This window comes from Frankliniella occidentalis, unplaced genomic scaffold, assembly GCF_000697945.3.
Source record: "Frankliniella occidentalis isolate FOCC.00 unplaced genomic scaffold, Focc_3.1 Scaffold19, whole genome shotgun sequence".
Lineage (NCBI taxonomy): Eukaryota > Metazoa > Arthropoda > Insecta > Thysanoptera > Thripidae > Frankliniella > Frankliniella occidentalis.
Window position 1 is genome coordinate 693080 of NW_026267149.1, and position 27409 is coordinate 720488.

Sequence of the window (27409 nt, forward strand, 5' to 3'; positions counted from 1 at the left end):
CTGCTGATGCTGACTTGCTGTCGTGCTGATCGTCAGCATTTGCCTTATCTTGATAGAACCATAGTTTTCACCTTCCTTATGTCATGATTGTATTTGAATTTCCTCTTAGACGAACTGTTACTAAATGCTTAAGTTTATTTTACTGTTTAACAGAAGTATACACTTACTTTACAGATAAAAAATACAATACAATAATAATAACAGTTGTTATAATAAAATAATTATGACACATTGGCCTCTCTGATTGGCTCATATTGACACATATACTGTATATATAAAACTGAATATGGTACAAAACATAAGTAAACGGTAGAAGAGTTCATCTGTAAAACTAAACAAATCATGAATGTAATCACAGTTTTGCTACCATAAAAATACAATTTTTAACAAATTAAACATCTATTAAATGGCCAACTATATTATGAGTGTATGCAGTCTATTTCTTAAGAAGAACTTCTTATAAAATTTATTCTTACAAAACCTTCTGCAAACAGCATAAAATACATTAAGTCCTTGATAAAAAAACAACAGTAGCATGAAATAAAAAAGATAAGCAATGTACGTGTGAAGACAAAAAGATGAGCTCATCTTCAGAATAGATAATAAAGTCTATCTGACATAAGTACCCTACAATACTCTTTAACAGTTCCTAGAATATGGCACACTTGAACAAATACAAACTCTGATACTGTGAACAAACAAGCCTATACTAATAAAAATACATAAAAAGTATAGTCTCACTGTTGATCTTGAAATCTTGAAGACACATTCTTTGATAATACTTTATAAGATACATTCTTTGAAAAATATAAATGCAATCTAGCATTGGTTATTTACAAATTTGTAAAAATAAAATTTGATTAAGAGTACAAAGCAACTCATCAAAGCCGGGCTGCGTTTTCCCATCACCTTAAAATTCTTCAACAAGAAATAGCTTTCATTCACATAAACAAAATTATCATGACTAGCACACCCTCAAACTAGACCACAAACATACATACTTGAGATGAAAATTAATATCACTGGCAGAATTATATTGGTTCAACGTTATTGGAAGCATAGGACATAATAAAAGTTGGCCCAAAATGAACTGGTAGGTAGTTTACATTGTCGTAAGGTTAAAGAATTTTGGAGTTTTATTGGCTCCTTTTATACCACCACCCTCCCAAATAGCAACCACTCCATCTGAGGATGATGCATACAAATGCTGGGAATCAAGAGAGTATGTCAAGCTGTTGAAGAAAAATGAGAAAAGTTTTAGTTTACATCTTTGCATCAGAACAAAATTAAGATAGACCACAAACCACAAACCTGATGATTGGGAATGTTAAGGCAGGAGAAATAATTTCCCTCACAGGTGTCAGGTTCCATGAACTCCACAATCTTCCACAAAGAAACAAACAAAACGGATGGTAAGAGATAGCTACCTAAATTCAACAGGAAAATTAGATAGATAAAAATTCTTACCGGATGGTACCATTGAAAAGGCCAGCAGCAACAACATTGACAGCAAGACCCTCAGAAGCAGTAGAAAAACAGACGGCTGTAATCTGTTCTGGGATATCTATTCTTCCAATGAATACAGTATTCACTGTGTGCAAAGTAAGAGATGATCCCTTAACAGACTGTGATTGTAGAAAACCTTGAATCTTCTTTCCTTGAAGAGATGGTTCACTTCCTCTCTTAGATCCTCGATTACCAAATTTTGGCAGACCCTTCAAAGACCATGAGTAAGAATGCACATTTTTTGTAAGTTGTGCTTCCTTGGCCGTTTCTGCTTCATTTAAAACTTCCCAGTCATCAGGAACTCCTGGTGAAGGTGAGTCTGTGTCAGAGGTAACATCTTCTCTAACATCAACTGCAGACAGATTTTTTTTGACTTCCCAAGGGTTGTAGGAATGGTCTTGATTATCAGGTGTATCAGTATAAGAGGATGCATGACACACTGTTGCAATATCACCCAAGGTTTCACTCACACTAACTAAACTCACAGGGTATCCAAGCTGAATGCTTCTCACATAAGATAAACTGGAAAGAAAACAATGGCATATGAGTTTTAAACAGCAAAATAAGCACATGAGACAATTTTTTAAAACAAAGTTGTGTACCTGTTCAGATCCCAAATAATTACAGTATGATCTTGACTGGCGCTTACTGCAATGCTGAAACTTCGACTTAAATGGATCTTAAGTATAGCACTTGTGTGACCGAGGAGAGTAATAGGATCTGTATTAAAATCCAGTTGACCACGTACAGCTTCAAAGTTATAACGATAAACAACCAAGCGGCCAGAAAAATGGCCCATCCACAGCTGATGGCAGTCTGGCACACTTGCACAAACACAAATCTATGGCAAACAGTTTTTGTTCAGTTAGGTACAGGATGACTCATGTAGGTACCATCTAAAGACCACCATAGTACTTACTGGATCAAGTTCTGGTGCCCTTACAACAGGCCAGGGAGGAAGCTCCTTTTTCAGCTTAACTCTAACTATAGAATCTGCATGACCCCACGTGGCAAGAGCCACATTTTGAACAACAGAACTATTAACTAGACTTAAAGCTGAAAAAAAACAAAAAACAAGAAAACAGCTGAGTTAATGGTAAATATTAAAATAACAGAGAACACTGTCATTAGATAACAAACCTTTCTCTTTAAAGTAGCACAACAAAATGGAAGTATGAGGACCTAATCCAAAAGCATCATTGGAGTGCAGAGGAACAAGATCTGCAACCAGGGTGTGATGCTGATGTTTTGCCACTAGCACTGGTTCAGGATCTGCAGGTGAGCCCACAAAACTACCCCAAGTTAAGCCTTGCACAGTGGGAAGCACCGGAGGCTAAGGAAACAAAAGGGGAATTTCCATAATTAATCTAAGAAAACTGAAATAATAACAATAAATAACAAAATTCCAATATCAGAAATGAGGCTCACCACAGAGTAGTTAACAGCTTTTACAGTCAGAGATTGTTGAGCCATGGGATGGAGTGACCGGAACAACTGGCGAGGCATTTGTCCATATGTTCTCACCATAGTTTCTCGAGCAATTCTTTCCAAAGGATCCTTTATACTTGAAACGTCAAAACCACAGTATGTCTAAGGAAAAAAATTGCAAGAAAATTACAAGTTGCAGGGGGTTTTCTTGAAAAGAAAGCTCAATATTCCCTTTACTCAACAGTGTAATGAACCTACAGCTGGATGAAAGACATTGATGGAATCCACAGCAGCTTTACCGGATTGTTTGTAACCAAATACAAGGTCAATCCAATGAGGAAGGTTTTCTCTTACATAAGCTGATTCTAAAGCCTGACGATGAATCAACACAAACAAGCGTGGATCATTCAAACTCCACGGTGGTAACTGCACTGAATCAACCCGCTCTCCACTTTGTCGTACACCAAAATCAAACCCTGGGAAAACAAAATTAATATATCAGAGTTGTTTTGTTAATTAAGTCTTAAGGTTGATTGTGCAAGCAGCCAATTCTAGAAAACTTCAATCCTTCTCTAACTGATTTTATTTTTTGGACATTACACTATACCTTCATGGTTAATCAAAAACTCTGGCAGAAAAAAGAATTCTGGTATCATTTCTTTGACATCTGTTGTTGAATCCGAACTTGTAAGACGCCAGGTTGTGTGTAATGAATGAAATGTACGATCAGGTAGATCAAAATTGTCATCTAGGGGGCAGAAAAGTTCAGAATATTTTTAATGCAACAATTGAATCGCATTTTCAAACCAGCTGACCCACACACAAAAATTACCTTGGTAGTGCAGAAACATTCCAGTAAAAGGTGGCATTCGCACGAGAAAGTGAAGAACAATACCAGAGTTGGAATAATGGGAACCATAGTGGTATGGTTCATGGCGACCAGCTACACCCAAACCTTCAGAGAGCTCTTGTTTCACATACTAAGAGAGGAAAAACCAATGAGAAAAGGAAGAATCAATCAAAGTCACTAGAAAATGGAAACTGCATTTCCATATAGATTAGTAAAACATCTTACATTGTATGTATCAATGTAGTGCTGCTCATTACATTTATTTTGAATTGCCATTGGTTTTTTGAAATTACGGAAAGACTTAGAATCATTTAAATCCAGAGTAACTGACGTATAGTCAGCAAGGACAAATGGAAATACAGGATATTGCATCAAATCATTATAGGACCTTCCAGCCATCTTGTTGAGTTGAGTCAGATACTCCCAGTTACTGATTGTTCCCTCTCTCCACATTTCTACAACATCAGAAAGATTGTCGCCATGCATTTGATTCACAAGCTCACACTGAGAGAGCTGCTGTAAAAATGCATCTCTTTCCTAGAAAAGAAAATATTAATTGAAATAACTGGGTTAATAAAATATCAAATATTCTACACAGAATATTTGTATTTTTTTTAAAAAAGCAGAGGTGTCAGTTTGAAAATACCTCAGCTGATTGAAATGCTACTAGGTAAGTTCTACCATTCAGAAGGAAAATTTCAAGTGCTCTTTCCTGAAGCTGATAGCGGCGGTTGATTATTTCCTTTACATTTTCAAACGACCATGCTGTTGAAGACATGTCTAGACGCCCAGCTTCAACCTGCAACAAAATATCAGGATGCAATTTGTAATAAGCTACTAATCAGGATGAAAATTGCATTACTGCACACAGTATTTTCTTCGTTCATCCTCACCCTTCAAACTCACCTCGCACAGATCTGTAGCAATAGAATCATCAGCGACAAAATAAAGACAGCTCTCCCCAATCAAGAGCTCACCAGAAATTTCACAAGCTGGAGTGATGATATGAGCAGTGCACATGTACTGGATTGTTTCATTAGTGTGAAGCCTATCAATCATGACAGATGATGTAGAGGAAGAATTACTGGATCTAACTTGGTTTGGATCCTTCTCAAACAAATACTGGAGAGGTGCTGGCCTTTTCAAATGCTCTACATTTAAAAAAAAAAAGTCACATCTTTCATTTCAATATTTATGAAGAGATGTTTATTCTCTCTGAGGGTATACTTAAAATGTTCACATACCAAGTTTTTCCTGCTGATCAGGCAATAAGAATTTCTCTTTGATATGGAGATGGCATCGTTGAAGTCTTTTTCTAGTGCGAGCTGGCCCTTCTGTTGCATCTAATTGCCAAGACCTAGAAACTCAAACAGTTATAAAAATCCTCCAAGTCACAAGAAAAATATTTAAAAAAAGAAAGAAAAGGAAGAAAGTAAACTTACATAGGGTAAGATTCTGGGAAGAACCAAACAGCTCTTTCATGCGTGAGTAATTGAATCAGATGCAGCCATTTCATTCTCAACTGTACATTTTCATTTAGTGTACTTTTAATGTGTTCCATAAATACTTTTCTCTCACTGTTCTGTGCCTCCACAACACTCCTTGTGGCTGTCATGGCACCATCAACCAGAGTACGATGCAGATGTTCCATTTTGTGCACGCTTCTAAATCCATTAAAAAAAATTATTACAGGTCTTCTGACTGAATGAACTATATTCTATATTTCAGAAGTGCTAAACACAAGTGGGCATACTTCTCTATAGCGTCTCGGTTATGAGTTACATAAGCAGCCATTTGACGCTCAGCTTCCCGTAGTAGTAAAGTAACTTCTCCTTCCCAATTGTCATGGGCATGGCCAATAGCATGTGGTGAAAGGACACCCCATCTCTGTAGTTGTTCTTTGAGCTCTTCACATGCACGTATATCTGCTGAGGGCAATTGATGCGATTCTTGTCCATACATTAAAGCCCATAGCCAAACTGTGAATTTTTGTTCAACCTGGAAGTAAATGCAGTTATTTTGCACTTCTTTCTGGATATAATTATAAATTATTTGAGCACTTAAAACCAACAAACACCTGTGTATGGGTGTGAAGCATTGAGGTGACAAGTTCCTTCATTCGAGGCTCTGACCTCAATGAATGTATAGTGAACATTCTCATCTTCAGGGATTGCCATGGGGACAAGAGCCACACAAACAGCTGGGCACTTCTCACTCTGTAAGAATTATTATGAAATTAGATAGTTGACGTTATACTTCATATTAGAAATCTAAAAGTATACCTTAATGTGTCCCTTGCAGCCCACATGGCTCCATTCCATAAGGACTTGCTGTCCACACTTCGACGATCAACTACGCTACAGAGCCCTTCCAGAAGGGTAGCAAAGAGACGCGTAGCAAATGTTTGCTCTACTTCAGTAGCAACTGACACATCATGTGGTTCTGAAACACACCGAAACAAGGATCTGTAAGCCAGAAAATTTAACTGGGATAAAAAGAGAGTTTAAGGTCACAAATTTAATTATTTTTACAAACCAGAATATGTGAAGTATTCAACTGCTTTGACTACAACTGTCTTGAATCGTTCAAACAGTTCTGATCTTGATATATCTTTAGGTACTTTAGATCGCAACAAGCTTCCACTGTGGGAGCTGAAGGAACTATGATGTGAAAGTGACAATGACATCACAGGAACACGCACGTGCCCAGAATCTAAAGCCCTGGACCAACCAATTTTATCATCATAGCTGGCGGAGAGAAGAGATTTTCCCTTCATTTGAGAATGTTGCGATGATAGCTTTTCAATTAGTATACTCAGAATTCCATCGAGTATTGTACAATGTGTATCGCGAAGCACTGATACACAACGAGATTCTTTCCCACAGCTATTAGACTCTAATTGATGAAGGAATGTCAACTGGTGTTGGATATCATTAAGCACCTAGGGGAGCAAATTTCAAGGTTTAATTTACACTAAATATCTTCCTTTTTCAGTAACACTTTGGAATAATCACCTGCATGCTTTGACTTCCAGGTACGCTCAAGATATGCCCCATGATAGATAAGAGAAAAACATTTATGTCGGAGATTATTAGGTCTTGTGTGCAACTGCCAGCAATATCAGTGGGTTCTGGTGGTTGATGAGATACTAGCACTAGTAGCTTGAGTAGAACTTCCAAAAGACCTGCTTCCATCAAAGGTCGGAAAGCTCCTTTCACCTGTAGGAGAACCTCTTTGATGAAAGCTAGTGTGTTGTGTGTTAAAGCAACGTCATGGATAGCACGAGGTAGTAGACCAAGCAGAGGTGGGAAGGCAGACAACTGCAATGGAGACATGGAGAGCTGATCCAAATCCAACTGCTCTGTAAATGAGACTTTGGAAGAAAACAAAATTAGACAAACAATATCCCCATCATAATCATGATAGAATTAAAAATACTGTAACAGACCTAATAGTTCCTCAATGCTGGTATCACCACGCTGAGTCACAAGGGTAGCACAGCTCTCAACAAGATCTGCGGTGGCTGGGTACAGTCCAAGTTGGCTGGCAAGCTGATAAAATCCTTTAATCTTCACGAACTTGTTCAGTTCTTCTTCTGTGGCCCTTTGAAGGAAAGCCCCTAAAACCTGCACAATACACCAATATAAAAATTATAATACTACATTTTAGGTAATGGAGTCCTCCTTTAGATTACACATAGAATGAATCAGACCTTCACAACAGCAGACCTTACACGGGAGTCACTATTGTTCGTCATGACTAATAATGTTTCAGCTTGAACAACATGGTTTAAAACCTGAGAAGCCATATTATCAGGTAAGACAAGTAAAGTGTCTCGAAGTAGTAAAAGAAGCCCTTCCACTACAAGGCAAAGAGAATTGTTGCTACTGATTGGTTCACTATTAATTTGTGTTGTTTGCTCATGAATTTTCTTTGAATTTGGTGCCATAGTAGGCCATTCCAAAACATACTGCTTTTCTTTCTGCAAGATCAAGGTGTGAAACAGTATACTTCATAAAATATCCCATACAAAATACTTAAGAATTACACTTACTGAATTCATTTCTGTGGCAAATTTCTCCAAATTGCTTTCAAGATTTTCACATAGTTTACCTCCCTCAGCTTGCATCATAAGTAAATCAGCTCTGTCTAAGATATTAGGTTGATTAACAACTCCTTTCTCTTCCAAAGGACATTCTCTCACATCTGCGTCACTACTCCCTGTCTGATCACGGAAACTGCCAGCTATACCAGAGTCAAATGCGGTTTGCTCCCCACATCCTTCAGCAGGTTCCACATCCAAATCTGAAGCATTAGCTTCACTTCCCTCTTCAACTCGATTGCTGTCAAGCACTTCTCCAGAATTATTTTGACTTTCTGATGTTGTATTGTACCTATGTCTCCCAATTTGCACTTCATCAGTATGTCGTTTAATCTGTAAATTAGACTTTACTGTGAGCAGAGAAAATATACAGCATCTAAGTTGCAATAATAATAGTAATGTTACCTGAAGGTTTGCTAGGGCTTTATTTAATTTAGAGGGGTCTACAGGTTGAGCAAAATCTGCAGGATGGTCTTTTCTTAGTGGCTGAGAAACTTTCTTTCTATTATAGTTTTGACTTTTTTTTCGTTTTTCATTATGTTCAAATACTCCTAGGATAAAAGAAGACAATCTTATTAATCAAAAGGTATTTATATTAAAAGAAGGTTTTTGGTACTATACTTTTACTGTTACACAAACCTGAACGGCCGGTATTCCTTGGTTGTGGCACAGGTGAAGCTGATGGGGGTGATGGGGACAGAAGAAAGTAATAGCTGGGTCTGACATGTGTGATGTAGGTGGCACTCGCAGGGTGCAACAACAGCAGACAATCAGCAACAGCCAAAACATGAGAAAATTCTGGAGGAGCTCCCATCAGAGAGCGAACAAGTTCAACAAGAGAACAGCACACTGATGGATGAAGAGGTTGCCACTCTTCATACAAAAATCGTTCCTGAATTGAAAATTAGGTTTTTATCAAAACTAGAAGCTGAGGTGATAGATGATCTAGACTTCCTACACATACCTTGCAAAATAGAAGTAAACCTTCGACAAGTCTCACTCTGTTAAATTGTGAGGCGTTAAATTCTCTGAACGGATGATCATCTCGAAGTAAGACATGAAGGGCACGGAAAAGAGTTCCCAACACGCCACCATCTTCTCCCGCTACACTTACTCTCTCCCAGTCACGCCATGACCCAACTATAGTTGAAAGAAGAAAGGAGTTCACCACAATAGCTTCTGACTGATGTACAACTCTAAATTGGCATTGAGGTCCAGGTTGGTGTTGAAGAATCGGCTTGTCACAGCATGCATCTAATACAGCCTAGACAGATAAATAGATAGATAAGCTTTAAGTGATTTGTTTTTTTCCTTTAAAAGAGAAAAAAGAGAGGGCTTTTAATTTAATAATTTCTCTCTATTAGATTGGTGGGCGGCTAAACCTAGGATTGACCAGACCAAACCTAGCTCTAAACAGCAGGTACTATAATTTCAAGGATTACAGTATAGGCACAATACCTTCAACATGTGATGTCCTGTTAGACAATGCTGAGATGCAAGAACTTTGAGTAGCAGTTTATGACAATCTTCTTGTACAAACTGAGAGAAAAGTGATGTGTCACTTTGTACAAGTTTCAAAAGTAAATATAAGGCTTTACCTTGCTCTATTTCATTTGCTTTCAGTTCTACAACCTGCACAACCCCCCAAAATTATTATTATGATTTTCTTCAAGAATAATTGTGTAAGGACAGAATAGATTAATTTAAGATACATACCCTAGCAAACAAAAATAAAAACACATGAGTCCCTCCCAGAGTAGAAACAGCTGAGACAAGGCCTCTATATTGTTGGGTATTAAGAGGGCCATACTGAGTTGGTTTGATTGGCAAAGGCAATTGCTGACTAGCTCGTTGGTCAGGTGTCACTACTCTGAATCCAGTCTGTCCAGGAAAAAGTGATCCCATGCCAGAAGTTGAACTGGCTACAACTTGAGGGTACACATTCAAAGTCAGCGGATTCTGAGCAGAATATGTAATAAGAAGGTTGTCTTGTAGCTCTTTTAAATTAGCTGCCCCATTGTCAAGGACTGTGTCCCATGCAACACCAGAATTAAGTATCTTCGCCCCAAAAATATTAGTAAAATTAGGGCTGTCCCTCCCAACTTTGCAGTCAGTTAAGCTCGTGTGACTTGGTCCCAAGCCCACCAAATACACTGCACGTTCTCTATTAAAGACAGGACACTTGAAAAGCTGCAAGTTCCCTAAGTACCATGAGCCTAAACCAGGGGCTATGTAGGATGGGGAGATGGCAGAGAGATTACTTGATCCCTGCAAGGCATGGCCTACAAGAAGACAAGTAGGCTTCACCTTACGGAGGACAATACCGCTAAACTGAAGAGGACATTTTACTTCTCTCAAGCCATCAATAATAATTGTAACCTGTAAGAAAGGATGAAGTTACTAGGGAAACAAAAGCATTTTTGACTTAAGATTTGTGGACAGATATCATAGCGATAGAAGTACCTCAACTACACTCTTCTTGCGTTGGACATAGTCATGAACATTAATGGCCATATGATGCCACTGGCCAGGAGGCAGACCACTCTCTGTAAAACCTTCAGCTAGAACCTCATTTATCTTGGTATCACTGCGGCGTAACTTTAAATTTAAACGATCAGTACTGATATCAGCCCACAATTCAAGCAGAAGGTTGTCACTTCCAATTGACACTACATGCAATTGGCCTTTTAATTCTGATGTTGCTGCAGATCGAGAACCTAAGAAAGAAAAGGCAACCTTAGTGTTTTATTTAAACAAAAACGGTACACTGAGAAAAGACAGATGAAGTAGTGATTGTAACTGACCATCTCTCAGCCAACTGGCACTGGACATAACGCCCCACTCTGACCATGAATCTGAAAGACTATCGGAGAGGTGACCACTGTAATTACGATGAAGGCCAGTATGGTGTTCCATACGTGGAGGAATGTTCTCAGGAGCAGCACCCTTTTCCAATCTTAACCACAATGAAATAGAAAACCCACTCAGCCAGGCACACCAACCCAAATCTGTGTCAATGGGCAGTACAAGGGCACATTCCGACCAAGCTGATGGTGTTCCTAGTAAAAGAGCAACAGATCAATAATAACTGTAATGAGTAGTCTATGTCTTAACAATTGATATAACTGCAAGAAATTAATTCATACTTAAGGATATATGCTGCAAGCGAATAGTCTGAGCCAATGTCACTGATGCATTTTGAAACTTTGACAATTCATTGGGAGCTTTTGAAATCTCTGGGGTCGAATTGTTTCTCCCATTTCCACTTACATTAGCTGCAAGACTGAACAAGCCACTCGTTTTTCTCTGTGGAGACTCACTGGAAGATTTTTCAGATAGATCACAGTCAGCTGAAAGCTGACCAGGCAAAGAACTGGCCAACACAGGAAAACACAAAATGAAATTTGGTTGAGGTCTTGCGCTTGTAACCAATGTTGTCAATGGCTGAAGTAAAGACTCCTACAAGTAAAATAGACACAAAGAGATATGATAATAAACGGATGACTTGCAGATATGGTTGTATGTTCCAACATCGAATTTTAGGGGTAGTGGTAGTACTTACTAACGGAGGATTATTAGTTTTAAAGAAATTCAGGTACTTTGAAAGTTCTTGAGAAGTGATACTGTGCTGTGCTAGCAATGAAACTAGTTCCAACACTACTGATTGAAGTTCTAGACAACAAAAAATAAAAATACAACACAGTGTATGACTATGATAAAATATGATAAAATCAATTAGTAATTGTAAATCCACCAACCAGTTAGTTCAGGATCAGCGACTGACAATGCATAAGAAAAACCAGTGAGTAAAGTGTCTATGACACCCTCTTGAGAAAGAACCATACAATTACGCCCACTTTCCCTACAGAGAGCAACAATGCGTTGAACGACATGGACCTAAACATATAGAAGAATCATGGTGAACTGATATCTATAAGATTGGAAAGTAACAAATGACCAAAATATTAATTTAAATTACTTACCATATCCGACTGAAGTTGTGATTTTAAAGTCTTGCTGTTGTCTTTGAGCCTGTTATTCAAATATTGAGGTTTGGAATTTTCAGAATTTTTACTATCCTGCTCATTGAGAGTTGATTCATTAGGAGTTCTTTCTCTTGAACCAGTTTCAGAAGACATCATCTGAATTCTAAAGAAGAATATTTTTGAAATACATTTCTTTATAAATATTATCATAAAAAATAAGAGGGAAACTAGTACACACTCTTCATGTAGAAACACCAGTAGATTTAATGCCAATGAGCATAGCTTTGGGTGGGCAATTACATTAATAAACTTCTTCTCTGATACACAACTGCCCTTTGCAGTATCTCCAGACCCAACAAAATTCTGTTGAAATCCTAAACTTCCTGAGGTACTTGAGTCATAAGCAACTGACATCCTAGGAAAAATAGTTATGATTTTATTATAGCAACAAAGCAAAAACCTCTACAAGAACAAATGAGAAAATTACAATAGCAAGAATATTGTGCATAATGAACTCACCCATTTGATTTATTCTCTAATATTTCTATGTCAGCCTCATAACCTTCATCTGCAGTAACATATGGATCTTCTACTGAACTACCTTCCTCACTCACAACAATACGATCAGTACTGGGTGATAAGCTTTTTTCAGCTGAATCTTGTCGATTATTGTCATCATCTTCATTAGAATCATCTATGTCATCAGTCTCTTCAGGGAGCACTTCTGGAACCATAATTGTAGGCAGCTGGGGCAAAGAATAATCAGGTAAAATACAGAGACTCAACTTGACTGAGACCATAAATTGCAACATGTTGCATGCAAATCCATGCAACAAACCTTAGCTTTTCGCAGAGCAGGCAATATTTGTTCAGAGCTTGCTTCAGATAAAGCACAGCGAATGAGAACATCACAAAGACGACGCAAACTACCAGCATTGCTAGGGCTTCTTTCACAAAGTATCAAAACATCTGATCGGCACAAAGTGTTGCTCAAGTTGCTAATTAGCTTTTCTCGAGATGTTGGTAAACCTGATACCAAATAATTAATATAGTGATTGAAAATATATAATAAGGTAGTTCAATAGAGAGATGAGTTTCTTACCAGTTTGTAGATTAACTGGTGGGGCAGTAAGGTGAAGAACTAGTATTGACTCGATGAGGCGCATGTACAAAAAGCTTTTGGTGTCTCTATTGGAAGTTTGTTGCTTCCAGCTAGAGCAAACAACAACTTTTTTCAGTGTTGCTTTTAAGAGAACAAAACCTAACTGACCCATGGAATGGGATGCAAAAAACGGCCGAAGTTGTGGACTACAGAGAGCTAAGTTTGCAACTGTTTGCCAGAATACAACTACATGCTGAAGTAACTTAAGTAGTGCTCTTCGACTGGAACTTAACATGCCCTCTACACTCACATCTTCATTCTCCATTTTGTCTAAAAGATCATTTGAATACATTTCCAGGTACTCAATAAGCTTCACTAATGATGTAAGCTGATGTAACTTTTGTAAGGATATGGGGACCATTGGCACTGAAGGTAAATGTTTTGTTTCAGCCCGTTTGATCTTCTCACTTTGCACCAACTTGTCTATTTCTAAGATGTCCACAACAATTACTATCTCCAGCACAGAACAACACATTTTTAAAAATGTGGGTATACTCATTAGATCTAAGATATGTTGCAACCCTCCAAGAGACAGGAATGTTTCAGCAAGTGTCAATGATGACATTAGGCAAGAAAATGCAGACATGCATGACAAAACAATAAATTTGAAAACATCTTTCTTACTGCTAAGGTACGCTTTTTTAGCCTGAATGAAACTAGGGTAAAACACATTTGACAATAGAGCTATCTGAACTTTCTCATTGCAACGAGGAGACAGTTTTAAAAGATGAGATGCTGCAGTATGGCACAATTTTGGGTCCTCTGAGGAGAGTAGGTCACGATAAAAATCAAGACAACTCCAATTGCATTGCTTTGCCTCTGAACTCTCTGATCTATCACTTAGTGCTGACAAAGATAAGCACTTTTCAGCATTGCTTTTATAAGAATCTTTTCCAAGTGGATCCTCAACTCTGCCTAGTCCTTGGCTGCTGTCATCTTGACTATCGTCTAGGATAGAAGGTACTCCTGAGAGAGATTCCATACTCCTATTACAGACAGAGCAACGAAAGTACTCTCTCACAGGTTTCAGTGGGGAACTTTCAATAGCACCCAGTTCTGTAAAAACAGTATTCTCCAAGAGTGTGAAGCCAAGAGCTCTTGCTTTAGCATTCCCAGTTTTCAATATTTTGGTCAAACAGCTCAGAAGTGCTTTGGCTGGGTAACAACAGCATGTACCACATTCAAGCATCACCTGGATACAAATTACCATTATCAAAAATTTAGTTGATCTGGAACAGTACCACCAAAGGGGCTGTAATGGTAAATAAGTAACTTACCTTCATGAGAGACACACTAAAATCAGACAAATGGCTGTTGTTGTTCAGAATACGAACTAATGCTGCAAATAAATATGCAACATTGCAAACACTACTGTGTTGCCCCATACCACTCATACTTCCATATGGATTTCCAAAAAGGTCATTGTGATGATGTCGACGGACATCAACAGCCTTGCAATGCTTATGCCTTGTTTTCCTACATTGCAGTGAATGAACAATGGTACTTCTTGCCTGTTTGATACTCAAAATCAATTGAACAACCAGGCAAACAACCTACAGGATAGATAATTTTTGAATTGAAAATAACTGTCTTATTTTTTTTTTTACTCCAAACAGGCTTTTTTGCATGATACTAAATAAGACAGAAACATACCTTACGCCCCCTGCTGACTGAACTTTTAGTAACTTGTGTGTTGCAATTAACAAGGGCCATCACAGTTTCTTCAAGAAGTCTTCCACCATAGCTACTTGCAAAGAGGCGAAATTGTTCTTCAAACTCATGAATTCTTTCTGTACTGGAGCGATGAAGAAGAAGACAGTGAAGAAAAGTGACAGCACCATAAAGGATGCCCATCACAAATTCTTGCAAGCCACAGATTTCATTTGAGATCTCTACTTCGGACGACTTTGACTTTTTTTGAGAAGGTTTTGTTTGAGCTTGCTGTAATTTTGATACATTGCTGCCTATTTTATAAAGAGATTCTGCTCTTCGAACAGCGTCTTCCAGCACTCTCAACATTACTGGAAGCACGCCTGCATTGATAAGCTGGTTTATTATCTCGGACTGCATTAATACTTTATCAAGAGCTGTTAGTAACAACTGTGTCATTGCCAGTTTCAGCTCTGTCACCTGAAATATGGAATAGATTATGTTTTGACTCTTTCCATGGATAGATAAATCAAACAATGTGTATGAAGGCAAAAGTTTACCTCAGTGGCTATGAGTGCATCAATGGGTGTGGAGCCAAATTGCAATGAACAAAGATTCTCTAGAGCAAAATTAACTGACTGAAGAGAAACTTGCTGTGTAGAGATTAACAATTCGGCTCTACACAATTCTTCAAGCAAATGGACAACCAAGAGGCTAAATTCAGCACAATTAATGGATTGTGAACAAACTTGGCGCATATGATCATCGGTTAGGTCTTCTGCAGTAACCTTGTTGGTGGTGCGGCGAGTCTAGAAACGATACATGGGCAATATTAACAATAAAAAAGGAAAGAGGATGGCATTTATGAGTTGAGGATCTTACAAATCTCCAAAATGGTTGGTCCCCATTAGATTCATCTTCACTGCGAACCACTGACTCAAAGTAGTCAAAATCCATTGGATCTAACCGAATTTTAAGGGTGTTTGATTTGTTAAGCAGCACTTCAGATGCATCTTGAGGTGCTTCTGACTCACTGGTAACATTTTGAATGCCACTACCTCCTGCTTGTGGACTCTCTGGATCAAATGTACCTGCTAACAAAACAAAATAATCAGAAAAATACTAAAAGTGAGGACTTCACATTGAGAAACAATAAATAGCAACATAAATCCACTTACGGGAACGTCTTCGTTGTTTGGAGAGTGAGGAGCTGCTGTAACTTTTCATCTGGTCACCACGAAATTGTTGAGTCCCACCTCCACCAGTGGATCCTGGTCGAGATGAGACAGACCACTTACGGTAATGGACCCCATCACTGGGAGAGAATTTGAGTAACCCTGGTAAGGAGTAACCACGTGGCCCATGACTAAATGTTCCTAAAGAACCTGTGCTTCCCTGTTGGTCCCATTTACTCCAGCATCCTGAGAATGATATGTATGGGTTTCTTTGAGAGCCGTCATGACTTAAAGGAGGTCTGGAGGCAGCAGCTGAAGTGCTTGTTTTGTTACTTTGTGATTGGGGTTGTAAGCACACAGGATAAAGTGATATCAAAAGTGTTGCCAGTTCTGTCCCACAACTTACGTCCTAAAAGAAAAGCAGGAAGGCAAGTTAATAAATTTGATCCTACAAATCTATCAATAGAGTAATTACCTAAAGCTGTCAACACACCTGGACTCCCAAATAATGCAGCACAGCCAAAGTTCGCCATCCTCTCCCAAATAGGAAATGACGGCGCAATGGTGATAAATCTTCCCCATCACCTGGTTGTGAACATATCTGATGTACATCAGACAAAAGTTCACAACCAATAAGTGTAGCCACTCCAGCTAAAGGTCTAAAAAAAATATAAAATAGGAGTAAAATTAGTTCTCTTAAATTTATTTAAAAATAGATTTCAACTATTTAATTTTTTTGAAATAGAAAACAAAAGGGAGAGGTTGAGGGTAGGGGTGTAAAAAGGCACAAAATGTACAAAAATATAAGAGGATTTTCAAAAGAAAAAAAACTTACGTAAATGGCAAAATATCTTTAATAGCAAGACCATCCTTGAATTCAACTAAAAATTGGGTCAAAAACCCATCAAACCATGTGGATCGCTGCACAAAAATATGCACAAAATTGATTAATGTGATGTGTGATCAAAGGTTTACTAAATTTAGTCCCTTGTTACATGACGACAAAGGTTTCCTTACTTCATAAGATGCACATTCTGCCTGAAGAAATTTCTCCCACAAGACTTGAATTTTGCTGGGAAATTGTTGAGACATCTTTACTCATTTATGAAACAGAGTATATCGTAAAATTACATTGTTTTCTATCATATTGGAACATCTGTGAAATAAATTTAAGAGCCAATATTTCAGTTGAGAGCAAATATACAAAACACACGCACAACAAAATACAATTGAATTCAATCAAAACTGGAAGTTTTGGGATTTAAACAAGAAGCAATCAATCACTGACAACGCCTTGGAACAGGCTAGATGAAAACAGTAGAAGAGTAACTTCAAAAATAAATTATCAAAAGCAGACCTAACTAAGATGGGCATTCAAATCTTGACGTACAGGATAACAGTGAACATGACATTATTAAACAAAATACCAACCTTCAAAATTTACTTCCTAAATTGATTAATGTTTATCAAAAGAGAGCAATGAAACTCTGAAGCATTACATAACCTGTGCTCTACTCTCCCCAATTCACGGAAACCGATGAAGGAATACTAAACACTATAGTCACACATTACCCACTAGCAGTAAAGGGATCTCATGTCACGAATGCTACCAGACGTTAGCTTGACACAAGACAGCAAACTTACCAAAATCCGGGCAACGATGTAGTTATGTAATTGCTCTCAATAACAAATGCACATCCTACCCGGAATACGTCGGTGCTCGAAGACTGACAGTCGAGGAGGTAAACATCGTGGTCATGTGACATAAACACAACATCGGTGCACGATAGAGAGCGCCACTGACGAATAAGTGTCACTAGATTTATCTCTTTCTTTTAAAGATCAGAGGAAAAAAAACCGTCAAACTTGCAAGGCTGCAAAAACAATTTCCGTTTATTTCGTTTTTAAATCGTGATACGCCAGATTTTTTGATTGATTGAAACTAAAACCCTGGACGCATAAATTCTTCCTAAGTGCAACGCCTTGCTTCTCTGCGCACTTGATTTCGGGCATCCGCAGTGAAGCTTCGGTTTGAATGATCTTGATATTCTACACGTATAATACATGGAATTGTATTCCGAGATTTGTCGCGTTTAATTTCTCTAGATCTAGTGCACTTATTCGTGCCGTTTGAGACTTTATCGAGACCAGTTCGTTATCGTATGTAGTGCTTGAAATTTCGACGCTTCGCTAGTTCGCGAACTCCCATTTGACGTTCCCCAGCGGACGCCATATTTGCTACCCCGAGAGATCCGGCCGTTTTCGGCGTTATATGTTCATCCATCTGCATCGTCTAAGTTACTTCAGGTAGTTAGTGTAATGCGATTACTTAATGGTTTTTATTTCTTGTCCTTTCGTGTACGTCTTCGAGGTTGAATCTATTTTATGTCCGCACGTTCATGCCCAAGAAATAAGTTGCTTTCGGTTCGAGCCTTAGAATCTTTCCCCCTCTCCTGTGGTCCCGCTGCTCTCAGTCATCAGTGAAACGAAGAATCAGCATTTATTAAATGTGAAATTCGATACTACCGACAGCTCAGCTACTCGCCGTTTCTTGTTTCGTCACCTGGGTTATGGTGTTTTCTCTATCGGATCCTGGTTTATCCAAAACTTTCTAACGGTTTCTGAATCGGCTACGTTGCTGGATTGGGAGAGAAAGCTTCTCTCATATTTGGTAACCAAACCAATGTTACTTTGTATTAGTGATATAACCCGTAGATTCTTGGTACGCAGTTTTGACTTCTTTGGCAACAACTTTCAGTTGTATGCTAAATTTTTCACGAATCTACGGCGAACTTTCCGGCATGGTACACAACAGTTCCTTGTCCCGTCGGCCTAGCGTCTATTGACAACTTTTTGGGAAGCGTATCACTATTTGTACCCTTTCACAGGTTCTATGCTCAATTTTGACCCTGTTTTTCAATTTATCCCCCTTTTCGCCACGAATTATCATTTTGTAATGTTTCTTTTCAGTTTGTATCATTGAGTGGTTGGCTTCGACCTGATGTATTAGAGATACATATTGCCCAGTTCCTATAGTGATTTGAAAGTGAAACGATTGCCACTTAGTGGCAATTGCCTGTACACAATGACAGAAGTACACAGCAACCACGTTATTGGTGGAATCAGCATGAACAAGTACTTATTGTTTCATTTTTTGTTTTCTTTTATGGTTTGAGCTTTGTCAGCTGCTAACTTGCAATGTCTTTACTTAGGGACTTGGATGACGGAATTGGCTGGAAATCCAAACTGAAGATCCCACCAAAGGATCAGAGAATCAAAACAAGTGTATGTATCTAATTTAATTCAAGAACATCTTTTAGGCTGGTAGACTCCTTTTTAGTATGGTAGACCTATGCTTCTGCTCTAATATTTTTAAAACAAATTGCAATATGATGAAAGCAGATTGGATTCCCCTTCATTCGTATCTGAATGAGATCTGTGCTCTGAATACATAATTATATTTTTCCCCTTAATTTTGTATTGGTCTGTATTGGCCCATCTAATGATGAAAACAGATTGGATTCCCCTTCATTCGCATTTGAATGAGATTTGTGCTCTGAATGGAATATACTTTTTTTGGTTTAAACTACATATTATTGTATGTGTATTTAATTCATTTAATGATGAAAACAGATTGGATTCCCCTTCATTCGTATTTGAATGAGATCTGTGCTCTGAATGAATTGTTTTTATTCTTGGTTTAAATTACATAATATTGTATGGGTCTTGAACTCATTTTATGATGAAAACAGATTGGATTCCCCTTCATTCGTATATGAATGAGATCTGTGCTCTGAAATAGCTATGTAACTCGTGGACTACAATGTGAAGAAAAATTGGATTCCCCTTCATTTGAATTTGAATGAGATCTGTGCACTGATTAGTTGATTGATTGAATTCAATTTATTGTCAAGTACTTATCTTTTGCTTTTGCTTTATATTTAGGATGTCACAGACACTCGAGGAAACGAGTTTGAAGAGTTCTGTCTCAAGAGGGAGCTTTTGATGGGCATTTTTGAAAAAGGTTGGGAGAAACCATCCCCCATCCAGGAGGCTAGTATTCCTATTGCCCTCTCGGGTAAGGATGTGTTAGCTCGGGCAAAGAATGGAACAGGAAAGACTGGAGCGTATTCTATCCCAGTTCTTGAGCAGGTGGATCCGAAGAAAGATTGTATACAGGGTAAGTTGGTTCTATTTGTCTTTGTTTGGTTTCTTAGTTGTCTACACAGTTGACTAATTGTGGTTGTCATCCAGCTCTTGTCATTGTGCCAACTCGAGAACTGGCTCTACAGACTAGTCAAATTTGCATCGAGCTTGCAAAGCACATGGATGTTAAAGTTATGGTCACAACAGGTGGCACAAACTTAAGAGATGACATCATGAGAATTTATCAAAAAGGTAATGTGTTTTACATGAGACAATTCCTATTCTTGCATTTCAAAGCTCTATAATTGTGTATTTATTTCAGTTCACATCATCATTGCTACACCAGGAAGAATTCTGGACCTTATGGATAAAAATGTGGCTAACATGGAAAATTGCAGAATTCTAGTCCTAGATGAGGCAGACAAATTATTGTCACAAGATTTCAAGGGAATGTTGGACCATGTGATCTCACGGCTACCCAAAGAGAGACAAATTCTTCTGTATTCGGCTACTTTTCCCTTAACAGTAAAACAGTTCATGGAAAAACATTTGAAAGAGCCATATGAAATTAACCTGATGGAAGAACTTACACTCAAGGGAGTCACTCAATATTATGCTTTTGTTCAAGAACGGCAAAAGGTTCATTGCCTCAACACGCTGTTCTCTAAGGTATGCTCATTTTCATCATTTTAGCATTCTGTTTTACTTCTAGCACATTACTTATAATTGTATGTTACAGCTCCAAATCAATCAGAGTATCATATTTTGCAACTCAACCCAGCGAGTGGAACTCTTAGCCAAAAAGATAACTGAACTGGGGTATTGTTGCTACTACATTCATGCCAAGATGGCTCAAGCCCATCGAAACAGAGTTTTCCATGACTTCAGGAATGGTCTTTGCAGAAATCTTGTTTGCTCAGGTCAGCAATAGTTCTGAACACAAAGTTTTTGATGATTTGATTTCTCTACTTGTCACTAATTTTGCTTTGATTTTTAGATCTCTTTACCAGAGGTATTGATGTCCAAGCAGTAAATGTTGTGATCAACTTTGACTTCCCAAAGATGGCTGAGACATACCTTCACCGCATTGGTCGATCTGGAAGATTTGGTCATCTTGGAATTGCCATTAATCTAATCACTTTTGATGATAGATTTGCTCTTCATCGTATTGAACAAGAACTTGGCACTGAGATCAAGCCTATTCCAAAGGTTAGTGCATCTATCCATTTTACGTTAGAGGAAACTTAACATTTTCAATGTGTCTAATTTTTGTATTATTTTTAACCTGCAGGTAATTGATCCTGCCTTGTATGTAGCAAAATCACTTGATGATTCGCATGCCATTGAAGAAGCAAATAATGTGAGTAAGTGAAGGGTTTGTTGACACTGCTGTCATTCTCTTCAGTAAGTGTTCCTACACCAATGAACTTTTATTTAAATTTGTAGGGCAGTTAAGTGACTTGTTTATTTTCTTTCCAAACATGATGTACATACTGTCTAAAAAATTCATTAAGAAAATCACCTCGTTACTGTACGAGCCATTGTTATTGTAGCTGTGCTAATGTCTATCAGTTGACAAGTTTTGTTTCGTTTGGGAGAAGTGTTACAAGGTACTAAAACACTCCAGTTCTCCTATTGGTGAATAGAAATGTTTCCTTTGTTAGATTTTTATACAATTTATATAGTGAACGATGCCATTGAACTTTGGCTTTATGAGATAGTCTGGAATTGATGGATTAATGCACAGCTCTATGGAAGTAACATTTTACATTAGCAACTACCTGTGATAATGTTTAACGATGTTAACTTATTTGGCTCTAATGAGGTTAATTCGACTGAAAAATTATGAAATTTCGGAGTGTTCCTTCATCAAGCTGTGCATGAGAGACTAGTATTGTCAATTTATTTTTATAACCTGAAAGAGGAACTGCAAGCAGCAAATAGGGTAAAATTGGGATAGATCATCTTGTATGCATGAGTGGAAGAAGTGGAACTGTTCAGTGATGTATGTTCACATTCACCATCTTGGATCCCCTCATACATCAGTGTACTTGTACCTTTGTACTATTTTGTCCACCATTGGCCATATTTCTCTGAATTTCCCCGATTTGTTGTTCGTGTTCCTCTCATGTACTCTCTACCGTACTTCAGAGCAATATTGGTGCGGTTGTAAGGAAAGGACTAGGGTTCTTGTTGATCTGTAAATGTGTAAATTTAAATTTTTGAAATCATTCATGTCACTTGTTACAATCTAACAGTGATCTTGTCGTGTGATGTCTTTTTTCCCCCCCATTCTTGTTCTTTTTTTTCTTTTTTGGAGAAAATGACTCCTGTACATGAAAGTGAGAATGGTGTGTGTATGTGTGGGAAAATGTAATTGTATATAATCAAATGTTGAACAAGAATATCTTAAACGAATTGTAAACTTGTGATGTCGCAATTGGTTGCTGATAAGTTATTGTTATCTGCCAATGTGGAGTCTTTGGCAGTTTCAAATTTTCATCCTGTGATTATGGGGATCCATCTAGTCAGAGGCAAGCCACAGCTTGTTCTTTCAAATGCCTTTGATGTGTTTTTTTGCTGTGGCTGGTGGTACTGTCTGAATGTCTTTACTATCTACACACACTGACATTTTTGCAATAAATTTTGTTAATGTATGTGTGTACTGTTCAGATCTTAAGCTCATGGGAGATGAGGTAAATGGTCAGTATGTTCAAGAACTGTTATGGCGTAGACCCACCATAGCGATCTTTACTGATGCAAGGTCATCATAGCTGAGGAGCGCTTCTCCCATTTAAGCTAGTTCAAATTTTGGCTCAACATTCTAAACAGCTTAGTGTTCCTCAGGGTCTTCCAGTCTACAGTGTCTCGTGATCCAGTCTTCGGCTTTAAATTTGTTGTAGTTTGGCTTGTAGTGAAGAGCATCAGAAATTCTTAATAAATTAAATGTTCAATTGGCTGAAGACTGATCACTTAAATTCTAAAAAATAACATTAAAATGTTTGGTTCTACTCGATTTTGAACACTGTAGACTTTCTCTTTGCCATTGTGAAACTCATTTGGTGTTATTTATGTCTGTTTTGTTCTCAGAAGTTGTATGTTTCTTTTTACTGAGAAGTTATCTTCAGTTTTTTAATGATTTCTATTTGTTCTTTCATATCATGTTTTGATCAGGTTATTTCTCATTGGCTGAATTACAAAGAAAAAGCTCTTCACTATAAATTTGTTTAATTTGCCCTGTATCACCTATTATGAAGTTTATTAATTTCTGCTCCAGATCACATGCACTATATTTCATGTACGACTCAATTGCTATCTACAATGAATAGTTGAAGTTCAGGCTCTAATTAAAATTGCTTATACAGTACAGTTTTTATTGACATATGTACATGACACCTAAACAAAACTTCAAGATCATTCTCACATTTGCTCACTGTTAACAATTGGAGTCACTCATACTAGCGTACTTTCTTTCACTGAAGCTCTTGACCAAGAAGAGACAGCTGAAAGGAGAGAAGATAATTAGGTCTTGCTGTCAAAAGACCTGCAAAACATTTACAAAACATCGAAATAGTGAATTTACCTGCTTCAAAAACTGTTTGGCATTATTTAAAGTTGATGAGCCATATATTATCCTCTTGGTTGGTCCACCAGCTCCAGCTTTTGACTGAAAGGTTTGAGTGTAAGTAAAGTACGCTAACAACTTAAAATATGAATGTAGCATTATTTAAATCTTACCTTAGTGTAATCTACAAGGTTCTGATACTCAATGTAATTGCCACCACCAACGACAAAGACAATAGCTTCTTGAAATGGGGTGCGGTTGCGTGGTACTTGTGATGCATCAGTTACTCTCAGCTGTTTTGGGTCAAAGTAGCGATAATCATCCGTCTCTTGAGAGGCCTTTAACTCCATGAGTTCATCCACAATTCTTGTTACTGGCAGGTTCTGAAATATATATGTAATTCTTAAGATGTTCATCATCGCAAAAAATACTGAAATATTGATAGACCAGAACTTATTGGAAAAACTCACATGTCTTTTTACTACAAGATTCTTGACTCCTTCCATGACAAAGGAGGATCCTTGGGAAACAAGCTTAGAAAACATGCTGACAGTTTTCGTACCGCCACCAACATACTGGTTTGATGTAGCTGCCATTTTAGCGTAAGCCCTTGATGAAGAAAAGAAAGGAATGTTTTGTAGGAATAAGAACAAGACAGTCTACAAACAGCTGCAATGGAAAATATTTGTGCAAAATTGCTTAAAGGCTGAAGTAAGAAAAATATGAGAATTACTTCCAACGTTTGATGTAGTTCAGTGGATTTAGATCACATCCTGCATTTTGTAAGGCGGTAGCAAACCTGTCCACTTCCACCTTCAGTAAAAATCAAAGTGGACACAGCCAAAAAAAAGCAAAAAAAACAAAAACAGGGTGAGTTATTAATAATAAAATGATCAAAATAATCACCAGAGAATGTAGGAAGAGTTAAACAAACCTCTGACATTGAGCTGCAACAAATGTAGTGAATTATGAATAGTCTCATTTTGTCATCAGGGGTGATTCCAGCATCCGAGTCAGAAATCAGTTCCAGCAAATTACGATCTAAAGCTGCCTTGCTCATGATCTTTTCTTCCAGTTCAAAAAGTGTGTCTAACCGTCTAGTTTTGATTGCATTCAGTATACCTACGCAATGAAAGAAGATTTAGAGATATTAAAATGATTCAACCAAAACTGTAGATGCAGAACTGAAAACATTATTGTTAAAAATTAATCTGACCTGTGGCAATGGTTGTGTGCATATCAATTAGACGCTTCTTCTCTAAAAGTTGAGGTAATGAGTTAACAGCGCTGGTCAGCTTAGCAGTATTATCAGATACCATTGCCATTGCTGCATCACTATCATTATCAATTCCCTATGTGAAATAATTGTTTTAATCAAGGAAAGGGGAGGATTCGTAAAAGAACCTTGAGAGAAAATGTACCCTACCATGGATGCTTTCAACTTTTTGACCTCCACCTCTGAGGAACGGTACTCCTCTAGTTCTTCCTGAATGGCCTCAGCTACTGTTGGAAATGGACTGCCTTTGTGTGTCATCCAAAATTTATCTTTAGAATCAAGATCACAGGCTCTTGTTTTTGCCTTTGCACCTCCAGCTGGAGAACGCCCAGCACTTTCTTCTACAATCACTCTATTCAAAGCAAGATCAAGAACATCATGGGCTAGCGCCTGATAAGTCCATGTATGGTGAAGTGGTGTAGCCATATCAACATTTCGATCAAGGATAATCAGGAGAGGCCTCTGGAAGCTAGAAAAAAAAAAATGAAAAGTATACAAAGGCTGAAAACATGCTACATTAAGCACATCATTGATAGACATGTATCACACCTGTAAGTTCCTGCTTGAGATGCATCCATCATAAAAAGACTGTTCCGTGTATCTCTAAGGTTTTCACGTAACTTTTTATCTAGTTTTTCAGCAACCATTTCAGCTGCATTCCCCCTAGGACTACGTATAATAGGCACTGTCCCTGAGGGTTTAAACAATAAAATCAGTGGTAAAAATATGATAATAATGATTTTCATACTTCTCCTCAGCTAGAATAATCAGTACCGACCTAATGTAGCAAATACTGAGAATAAGCTATCGACAATTGAGTCCATTATCGATTCCATTTCAGAATCTTTTATTTCTCCACGGTTGATGGCTATAATTTTAAAAATTATGGTGAATCATTTTTGAACCAGTAACTAGAATCAAATTATTGGACTGTAAGAGCCGCACATTACCATAGTAGGACAATGAATCACTATTCTGGTGACGTAAAATAAACATGTCATCTTCTAGGGAGATGAAGTTAAGATACTGATCATAAACTTTGTTGATGCTAGAAACACAATTTGAACTAAGAGATGCCGCAGCTAAGTCTTCGAGTCTTTGACGACTTATAGGAGATATAAAATTAAGATGATATGAGTCATAAAGGCCATTGTGTAGATCTTGACCTATTCTACCAAGATTCTCCTCTGTTGGCATACAGAAATATACGGCTGGAACTTCAGGGATGGGATCACGATCAGAGTGTAGTTGTCTGCGAAAAGTTATTTAAATTAAGTACAAAATTAATGCACAATGATTGTACTGAAATTTCTAATTCCACTTACACGTGAAGTGTCACACCAAGTTCTCTAAGGTCTTTTATTGACACTAGAGGAGAAATAATATCTTGTCCATATCGGTCATAAATGAGGATCTTCCAAACTGGTTCAGCAGCTTGTCCTCGACCTTGCGGATCATTTAAATTTAACATCTGCTTTAATGCATCTGAAAAAAATGGAAGAATTGAACTGTTGTTGGACTTGACAAAATAGTTGTAAAAATACAAACATACAGGCAAAATGGGAATGCTCATGGTCTAAAACATTAACGATGGAGTCAGCGATAGAAAGAGATAGTTTAGTTGGTGACAAAAGCAATTTGAATGCAAAATTACCTTAGCAAGTAATAAGAATTTGAAAAATGGTTAGGATAATGAAAATAATAATCATAATAAGGGTACAGGTTATGATCAAGTATATATGTGGTCAAAGACAAATCGTGCTTTTTTATATGAAACATTACTTACTTATTTGCTTTTCTCGTATACTTGTCATTTTTACCGCGTGTCTTAATCGTTAACATAAATTTGCAACGAAAAATCGAGGTTGGTGACGTGTACTTTGGACGGTGGCTAGGTAAACGATGCGGGGCATGCTGCGAATAATGCTGAAAATGAGTGTGGACACAACTGGAGGTGGTCCGTCGATGTACTTGTCTCAAATATCTCAAGAAATTAATTTAAACTTGAGTGGTTGCTTTTGCACCTCTTTCTGAGTGGGGCAACTGGTTGGCTTCTCCATTTCCAGATCGTATTTTTGAAATAATTGTCATAGGCACTGGTCTTCCCCCATAATCAGCTGTTGTTGACAGTTCGCCCTGCTCGCCGCCCCAGTGGCCGGCTGAGCGCGACGTAAACATCCAAGCGCTTTAGCGCTTTCGCCTTATCACTAATTTTAGTAATCGGACGGCAACAGGTCGGGGGTCACGGCACGTCAATTTCATAACTTTCTGTATTATCATCTCCCTTCAACGCGACACTCTTTGGTTACTGTCCAAAGACGAGCCTGTAGGAGTGTGTGTGCATCACTTCTGCTTGAGAACATTTAAAATTCAGCATGATGAATTTATCCAGGAGTCATAGGCTCCTTCGAAAGGTCAGTAATCACACTGTTTCCTGCTCATACTGTATAGTGTTACTTTATTCGATTCAGCAAATTGCATTGAGCGATAGAGGTTAGTTTCTTGTAAATAACAAGTTTATCACATACTTTTTTGAAATCCCAAGGTTGTGAAACAGGAGTCT

At 37.8% G+C, this 27409-nt stretch overlaps 4 protein-coding genes across 6 annotated transcripts in view; 2 read left to right on the top strand and 2 right to left on the bottom strand.

Moving 5' to 3' along the window:
- Nucleotides 1–115: 115 nt before the first annotated feature.
- On the bottom strand, nt 116–17655 carry LOC113214507 (lysosomal-trafficking regulator). 2 transcript variants are annotated; one of them, XM_026433880.2, is made up of 47 exons: nt 17504–17655; nt 16877–17015; nt 16695–16780; nt 16353–16518; nt 15863–16268; nt 15567–15775; nt 15245–15493; nt 14688–15164; nt 14312–14587; nt 12975–14226; nt 12711–12901; nt 12392–12618; nt 12111–12287; nt 11870–12035; nt 11645–11783; nt 11449–11558; nt 11033–11345; nt 10691–10945; nt 10350–10603; nt 9603–10265; nt 9345–9518; nt 8851–9150; nt 8526–8778; nt 8292–8437; nt 7839–8219; nt 7497–7766; nt 7233–7410; nt 6799–7157; nt 6320–6725; nt 6067–6226; nt 5862–6000; nt 5538–5782; nt 5227–5448; nt 5029–5141; nt 4691–4935; nt 4431–4583; nt 4010–4321; nt 3767–3914; nt 3542–3682; nt 3193–3410; nt 2935–3096; nt 2647–2839; nt 2426–2562; nt 2109–2347; nt 1468–2028; nt 1312–1383; nt 116–1232 (listed from the first exon to the last, which is right to left on the bottom strand). In XM_026433880.2, exons 2-47 carry the CDS (start codon nt 16949–16951, stop codon nt 1103–1105), a joined length of 11748 nt encoding a protein of 3915 aa, XP_026289665.1. In that variant the 5' UTR covers nt 16952–17015; nt 17504–17655; the 3' UTR covers nt 116–1102. The 2 variants fall into 2 exon arrangements, with proteins under 2 accessions (XP_026289665.1, XP_026289664.1); XM_026433879.2 differs by having other exon boundaries at nt 15567–15778.
- A 183-nt stretch (nt 17656–17838) lies between these two features.
- LOC113216200 (ATP-dependent RNA helicase me31b) lies at nt 17839–22662 on the top strand. Its single transcript, XM_026435945.2, has 9 exons — nt 17839–18166; nt 18830–18994; nt 19072–19144; nt 19805–20039; nt 20114–20257; nt 20328–20674; nt 20745–20925; nt 21003–21214; nt 21297–22662. Exons 2-9 carry the CDS (start codon nt 18945–18947, stop codon nt 21375–21377), a joined length of 1323 nt encoding a protein of 440 aa, XP_026291730.1. The 5' UTR covers nt 17839–18166; nt 18830–18944; the 3' UTR covers nt 21378–22662.
- Nucleotides 22663–23362: 700 nt separating this feature from the next.
- LOC113214511 (protein sly1 homolog) lies at nt 23363–27006 on the bottom strand. 2 transcript variants are annotated; one of them, XM_052264433.1, is made up of 14 exons: nt 26871–27006; nt 26633–26794; nt 26172–26331; nt 25797–26098; nt 25625–25714; nt 25396–25537; nt 24997–25315; nt 24787–24922; nt 24505–24692; nt 24304–24383; nt 24041–24179; nt 23744–23953; nt 23589–23672; nt 23363–23508 (listed from the first exon to the last, which is right to left on the bottom strand). In XM_052264433.1, the coding sequence occupies exons 2-14, from the start codon at nt 26658–26660 to the stop codon at nt 23479–23481; spliced, it is 1908 nt and encodes a 635-aa protein (XP_052120393.1). In that variant the 5' UTR covers nt 26661–26794; nt 26871–27006; the 3' UTR covers nt 23363–23478. The 2 variants fall into 2 exon arrangements, with proteins under 2 accessions (XP_052120393.1, XP_026289670.1); XM_026433885.2 differs by lacking the exon at nt 26871–27006 and having other exon boundaries at nt 26633–26798.
- Nucleotides 27007–27083: 77 nt separating this feature from the next.
- LOC113214512 (serine hydroxymethyltransferase, mitochondrial) overlaps nt 27084–27409 on the top strand; it is a 12242-nt gene continuing 11916 nt past the window's right edge. Inside the window, exon 1 of the mRNA XM_052264434.1 lies at nt 27084–27260. Coding sequence (XP_052120394.1) covers nt 27222–27260 — 39 coding nt within the window. The 5' untranslated portion in view covers nt 27084–27221. The remainder of the gene's footprint in view (nt 27261–27409) is intronic.

Excerpts from the sequence above, each read along its gene's own strand:
- LOC113214507 (XM_026433879.2), bottom strand. The coding sequence starts at position 16,951 with ATGTCTCAACAATTTCCCAGCAAAATTCAAGTCTTGTGGGAGAAATTT. Across the intron at positions 12,619-12,710 it reads CTGCTCTGCGAAAAGCTAAG|CTGCCTACAATTATGGTTCC; the intron begins GTTTGTTGCATG and ends TCTTTGCCCCAG. Across the intron at positions 5,449-5,537 it reads AACCGAGACGCTATAGAGAA|AAGCGTGCACAAAATGGAAC; the intron begins GTATGCCCACTT and ends TAATGGATTTAG.
- LOC113216200 (XM_026435945.2), top strand. The coding sequence starts at position 18,945 with ATGACAGAAGTACACAGCAACCACGTTATTGGTGGAATCAGCATGAAC. Across the intron at positions 20,926-21,002 it reads CAGAAATCTTGTTTGCTCAG|ATCTCTTTACCAGAGGTATT; the intron begins GTCAGCAATAGT and ends TTTGATTTTTAG. Across the intron at positions 21,215-21,296 it reads AGATCAAGCCTATTCCAAAG|GTAATTGATCCTGCCTTGTA; the intron begins GTTAGTGCATCT and ends TTTAACCTGCAG.
- LOC113214511 (XM_052264433.1), bottom strand. The coding sequence starts at position 26,660 with ATGACAAGTATACGAGAAAAGCAAATAA. Across the intron at positions 26,099-26,171 it reads CTTGGTGTGACACTTCACGT|ACAACTACACTCTGATCGTG; the intron begins GTAAGTGGAATT and ends AACTTTTCGCAG. Across the intron at positions 25,715-25,796 it reads TGATTCATTGTCCTACTATG|CCATCAACCGTGGAGAAATA; the intron begins GTAATGTGCGGC and ends TTAAAATTATAG.